The sequence below is a fragment of the Henckelia pumila genome, chromosome 4, assembly GCF_033568475.1.
Source record: "Henckelia pumila isolate YLH828 chromosome 4, ASM3356847v2, whole genome shotgun sequence".
Taxonomy (NCBI): Eukaryota; Viridiplantae; Streptophyta; class Magnoliopsida; order Lamiales; family Gesneriaceae; genus Henckelia; species Henckelia pumila.
The window spans coordinates 130,468,264-130,474,826 of record NC_133123.1 but is presented as its reverse complement, the minus strand read 5'-3'; the positions used below and the strand labels follow the sequence as shown (position 1 = coordinate 130,474,826).

The 6,563-nt window shown below is 47.4% G+C and overlaps 1 protein-coding gene across 1 annotated transcript; it reads left to right on the top strand.

Annotated features, from left to right (window-relative positions):
* Positions 1–330: 330 nt before the first annotated feature.
* Positions 331–1,911, top strand: LOC140861749 (uncharacterized). Its single transcript, XM_073264766.1, has one exon. It carries the CDS (start codon positions 331–333, stop codon positions 1,909–1,911), a length of 1,581 nt encoding a protein of 526 aa, XP_073120867.1.
* The last annotated feature ends 4,652 nt before the right edge of the window (positions 1,912–6,563 follow it).

Below are 6,563 nucleotides of genomic sequence, written 5' to 3'. Positions count from 1 at the left end.
TCGCTAAGGCAGTTCCGGGTGAACCGTTATACATCTACCTCTCAGCTTTGGAGGGGGCGATCAGTTTAGTACTCATTAGGCAGGAGAGAGCGGCTCAACATCCTATCTACTTTTTCTCACATGCTCTCAAGGGTGCTGAGCTCCGGTATTCAGAGGTCGAGAAGTTGGCACATGCACTTGTTATGACGGCCCGGAAGCTCAGACCTTATTTTCTATCACATCCTATTGTAGTGTTAACCAATAGTCCCATGGGAAGGATATTAACTCACGCTGACATTTCGGGGCGATTGGTGAAGTGGACTACTGAACTCAGTGAGTATGATATTCAGTATGAACCAAGTGCAACGATTAAAGCTCAAGCATTGGCTGATTTTTTTAGCCGAAACAAAACATATGAAAGGGCAGGGCTTATGGAAAGTGTATGTTGATGGTTCTTCTAACAGCGAAGGATGTGGAGTGGGGGTGCTTCTGATATCCCCTCAGGGAGATGAGATCCGATTGGCAGTCAGGTTGGATTTTCGAGCTTCCAATGATGAGGCCGAATATGAGGTCGTGTTAATTGTCCTTCGGGCAGCTAAGCAAGTTGGGGCAGCCCGGATACATTCTGATTCGCAATTGGTAGCTCAGCAAGTGAATGGGTCTTACGAGGTGAAAAGTGAGAAGTTAAAAGAGTACATGAAGGCAATAGAGGAAGCTCGGGGCCTCTTTGATGAGGTAATGTTTGAGCAGATCCCTAGAGAGAGCAACGAAAAGGCGGATGTTCTGGCCAAGATGGCTAGCTCACTTCATAACTGGAAAAACAGAGAGGTAGTCGTACAAGTGGAATTAACACCTTCTACTGAGCTCATACCATTAGCTCCGAAAGAGAGTGACTGGAGAAAAGAGCTCTTGGAATACATGGAGAAGGTCGAGTTACCAAAGGATCCCAAGAAGGCATATCGATTGAAACAGAGGAGTCTCCGCTTTGTGATGGTGGAGGGAGTTCTTTATAAGAAATCATTTTCTGGACCTCTTCTCAAGTGTTTGGGTCCTAAGGAAGCTCATTATATCCTGAAGGAGATACACGAGGGGTGTTGTGGCAATCACTTGGGATCTTATTCTCTAGCCCGTAAGGTTCTTTTAGCAGGATATTTTTGGCCTACTATTTTGAAAGGTGCCATAGCTTTGGTGACTTCTTGTGACAGTTGTCAGCGACATAGCAGACTTCAGCATCGGCCAGCGGCGTTAATGAAAGGAATCGTGGCAGCGTATCCTTTCGATCAGTGGGGAATGGATATTGTGGGTCCTTTCCCTCTAGCCCCAACTCGGAAGAAATTCTTGTTGGTCGCTATAGATTACTTCTCTAAATGGGTGGAGGCGGAGGCCTTGGCCCGAATTACTGAAGGAGAAGTTCTGAAATTTCTGTGGAAGAATATTGTGTGTAGGTTTGGAGTACCGCGGAAGCTTATCTCCGATAATGGGAGACAGTTTCAGGGAGCCCGGGTGCAAGCTTGGTGCAAAGAGATGAAAATTCAACAACACTTCACATCTGTCCATTATCCTCAAAGCAATGGTCAGGTGGAGGTCACTAACATATCTTTGGTGCAAAGCTTGAAGACCCGATTAGGAAAAGCCCAAGGAAATTGGGTGGAGGAACTCCCTAGTGTGTTATGGTCATATCGTACCACACCCAGAATTGGGACAGGAGAGACTCCATTTAGTCTGGTTTATGGAAATGAAGCGATCTTGCCAGCAGAAATTGGAGAAGAGTCAGCTCGGATCATCTTCTATGATGAGAAGAATGGAGAAAAAAGAATGGAAGACTTAGACTTTATGGAGGAGAAAAGAGAAGCTGCTGCCATCAGAATGGAGGCATACAAGAATAGGGTAGCTCGATCCTATAATCTTCGGGTGCGTAGGAAGGGATCTTAGGTAGGAGATTTGGTACTCAGAAGAGTTCAAGATGCGGCTGTATGGAAGCTCGACCCTAAATGGAAAGGACCGTACAAGGTGGTGATGAGGCTTAGTTCAGATGCTTACTACTTAGAAGATTCAAAGGGAAGGATGTTGAAGAGACCATGGAGTGCTTATAATTTACGCAAATATTATTCTTAAATGTTGCAAGAACAATTTTTCTTTAAGTTGTAATTCATGCAAGCTACATTTTGTTTTTATCTATAAGCAGTTATTCTTTCAGAAATATTGATGTAAAAATTGCCTTAGTCACGCCTCTTAGGCCCCTGACTTTGGTTCAGCTCATTACCTTAGTCACGCCTCTTAGGCCCCTGACTTTGGTTCAGCTCATTACCTTAGTCATACCTCTTAGGCCCCTGACTTTGGTTCAGCTCATCACCTCAGTCACGCCTTTTAGGCCCCTGACTCTGGTTAAGCTCATTACCTCAGTAACGCATTTTAGGCCCCTGACTCTGGTTAAACTCATTCCCTTAGTCACGCCTCTTAGGCCCCTGACTTTGGTTCAGCTCATTACCTTAGTCACGCCTCTTAGGCCCTTGACTTTGGTTCAGCTCACTACCTCAGTCACGCCTTTTAGGCCCCTGACTCTGGTTAAGCTCATTACCTCAGTTACGCCTTCTAGGCCCCTGACTCTGGTTAAGCTCATCACCTCAGTCACGCCTTTTAGGCCCCTGACTCTGGTTAATCTCATTACCTCAGTCACGCCTTTTAGGCCCCTGACTCTGGTTAAGCTCATTCCCTTAGTCACGCCTCTTAGGCCCCTGACTTTGGTTCAGCTCATTACCTTAGTCACGACTCTTAGGCCCCTGACTTTGGTTCAGCTCACTACCTCAGTCATGCCTTTTAGGCCCTGGCTCTGGTTAAGCTCATTACCTCAGTCACGCCTTTTAGGCCCCTGACTCTGGTTAAGCTCATTCCCTTAGTCACGCCTCTTAAGCCCTTGACTTTGGTTCAGCTCATTACCTTAGTCACGCCTCTTAGACCCCTGACTTTGGTTCAGCTCATCACCTTAGTCACGTCTTTTAGGCCCCTGACTCTGGTTAAGCTCATTCCCTTAGTCACGTCTCTTAAGCCCCTGACTTTGGTTCAGCTCATTACCTTAGTCACGCCTCTTAGGCCCCTGACTTTGGTTCAGCTCATCACCTCAGTCATGCCTTTTAGGCCTCTGACTCTGTTTAAGCTCATTCCCTTAGTCACGCCTCTTAGGCCCCTGACTTTGGTTCAGCTCATTCCCTTAGTCACACCTCTTAGGCCCCTGACTTTGGTTTAGCTCATCACCTTAGTCACGCCTTTTAGGCCCCTGACTTTGGTTCAGCTCATCACCTTAGTCATGCCTCTTAGGCCCCTGACTTTGGTTCAGCTCTCTATCTTAGTCTAGTCACCTCGACCCTGATTTTTGGGCTCAGTTCAGTTACGGCACTTTGATTTCAGCTTAGCTCATTTTAGATACTCAAGTACAAATGTTGTTAGCAAGTTAATTAAACACGCGCTTGGTAATTATGAGGGGTCACTTCATAGTGCTCTCATGTAGATGAGCTGGCGGTTAAGGAAATTTGGCTGGGGAGCTCGGGAGCTCGGGAGCCCATTTAGGCGATCTGAGAACATATTTTAGGTCAGGTCGGAAGTTTGGTTCCGGAAGCTCAGCTCGGCTCTGGCAGCTCAGCTAGGTTCCTAAAGCTTCAGCTCAATACAACGCCTCCGGGTGTTAGTTTATTTTTAAACAAGTACTTTGCTCCCCTTAGGGAGCTCAGCTCTGTACAGCGCCTCTGGGTGTTAGTTATTTTTAAACAAGTACTTTGCTCCCCTTAGGGAGCTCAGCTCTGTACAACGCCTCCATGTGTTAGTTTATTTTTAAACAAGTACTTTGCTCCCCTTAGGGAGCTCAGCTCTGTTCAACGCCTCCGGGTGTTAGTTTATTTTTAAATAAGTACTTTGCTCCCCTTAGGGAGCTCAGCTCAATACAACGCCTCCGGGTGTTGGTTTATTTTTAAACAAGTACTTTGCTTCCCTTAGGGAGCTCAGATCAATACAACGCCTCCGGGTGTTAGTTTATTTGTAAACAAGTACTTTGCTCCCCTTAGGGAGCTCAGCTCTGTACAGCGCCTCCGAGTGTTAGTTTATTTTTAAACAAGTACTTTGCTCCCCTTAGGGAGCTCAGCTCTGTTCAACGCCTCCGGGTGTTAGTTTATTTTTAAACAAGTACTTTGTTCCCCTTAAGGAGCTCAGCCCAGTTCAACGCCTCCGGATGTTAGTTTATTTTTAAATCCGTAATTTGCTCTCCTTGGGGATCTCAGCTCAGTTCGATGCCTCCGGGTGTTAGTTTATTTTTAGGTGATAATCTCACCTCCCTTTAAGGAGCTCAGCTCAGCTCGACACTTTTGGGTGTTAGTTTATTTTTAAATGTTAATCTTATTTCCCTTCAGGGAGCTCAGCTCAGCTCACCTTCGGGTGAGCCTATTTTGAAGAGTTAATCTTACCTCCTCTTAGGGAGCTCAACTCAGTTCACCGTCGAGTGTTGGTTTTATTTTTAATGTTTATTACGCTTTCCTTAGGGAGCATAGCTCAGCTCATCGGGGAAGGTTAAGGAGGTCAGTTTGAATTATGAAGACTAAGGAAAATGTAAAGCAAATAAACTGGCGTAAGAAGGAAAAAAATTTAAATGTTTACATCCACAAAAACCCCAAACTAACTTTCATTCTCTCCCTTGCCCTCATCCTCACCCTGTTCATCTACGCCCCCATCCTCTTTTGCTGCCTCTGCTGAGGTAAGGGAGAGGGCAAACCCGTCTAGGTCCAGGAAGTCCACAGGGGTCCCTTCAGGAGGATAGCCTGCTGCCCTGAACTGCTGAGTGCAGCCGTCGAACCCTTTGGCCAGGTAACCATAGGCTTGGCAGCCACCTCATCCATATATTCATCGGACTTCAAGAATGCCTCCTTGAAGCCTTTAGCTCCCTTGGACAGCTCAGCTCGGGACTCTTCCAGTTCTTGAAGGGCCTGAGCAAGTTGATCATGAGACCCCTTGAGTTCGCTCCGAAGATTCTCCTTCTGCACCTCGGAGACCCGGAAGTCACTTTGATGCTTCAGCCATTCAGCTTGGAAGCCCATCCTCATTTCCTCTATCTGGGCTCGGAGATTGGCCACCTCCTTCTCATAACCAAGCTTCACGTCCTCCGCTAACTGGTTAAGCTCAGCAAAATGAGCTTCATAACCTCGGGCATCCTTAGAAAGTTGCTTTCGAGTCATGGAAGCTCGAAAGGACATCTCGGCGTTCAGGACAGCAGCCTAAGAAAGGAAAAGAACAATTAAAAGAGAATATAAAAGAGGAACATAAAGTAATGGATAATGGAAGGTTACCTCAGCTGAGGCAGTGTTAGAACGTTGCATCAGCTCAGCCCATCCAAGGCTTTTCACATAATCGATGTCAGCCTGGGAGATCATATCCCGGAGGACTGACCCAGCCATTGGAGTAGGCCCGACCCCCACAATACGCAGGGCATCGTGGTACATTTCGAAGAAATTGGTCCTGCACCGGACCACGGGAGTCTGAGGCTTTTACGCCCTGAACTGACGAAGGGGTGCCACCTCCGGAATAGAAGACTTCCCGGAGTCCAGCTCCACTACCTCAGGGTGAGGGCTTGACGGTGCCCGCCTTTTCGAGCCTTTGGACTGGGTGGCAGAAGGCTCAGGGTTGCTAGTGGCCCGTGGTGAAGGGGCTTTAGACTTGGCTGAGCTCCCTTCAGCCCGGCCCCCTGATGGGGCAGTTGTTTTCTTCTTCTCCAACATTCTATTCATGGCTGAATCCATAACCCTTTTTTCTGCACGAGACATAGGGAAGGTCAGGACAGGAAATGGGAGAGCGTAACATTAGTAAAGCGGAGCACGGGCGGGGGAAGGGCCGTACCTAAGTTTCCTCGAACAAAAACATCTGTCGAGCTGAGCCCATGGTGGCAGAGCAGGTCCTCTGCCAAAAGGGTAGAGACATCAAAGCACCTTCCCCCTATAGCCCTTTGGGCTCCAGTAAACAATTCCCCTTGACGGAAGCCCGGGGCAGGAACAGTGGGAGAACATCCCTCCAAGCTGAACATATGTCCCAATCGTCGGAGGGACATACAAAAAAGAAAGCATTTTTCCAATTTTTATTGGAGCTGGGAGAACCCTTAAAAAATTTGCAGTTGGGTCGGCAGGAAAAGTAAAAGGGGCCCTCCTCAGAACGTTTGGGCAGCAAGAAGTTACAGATAGTAAAACAGTTAACTTCGAAGCCCAGAGTCCTAAAAAGAACTACAAAACTACAGAGAGTTCGGAAGGAGTTGGGGGTGAGCTGTCCTAGGTGAAGCTCATAGTATCGGCTGAGCTGTTGGAAAAGTAAGGGGAGGGGAAATCTAAGACCTGCCTCCAGCTGATCTAAATAAAAAGTATAATACCCTGGAGGAGGGTGGTTAGCTCGATCTGTGGGGTCAGGAATGATGAACTCATAAGTTTTCGGGGCGTGGGATAGAGCTCTTATCTTTTCCTCATCCGAGGCATCTAGCTCGGAGGGATACTGCTCAAACCACGGCACCACAGAGGCTTCTGGGTCATTGCCCAGGTCATCATCCCGAGCTGAGGTCGAGG

Bases quoted from the DNA above. Each gene is read 5' to 3' on its own strand.
- LOC140861749 (XM_073264766.1), top strand. From the start codon at position 331: ATGAACCAAGTGCAACGATTAAAGCTCAAGCATTGGCTGATTTTTTTA.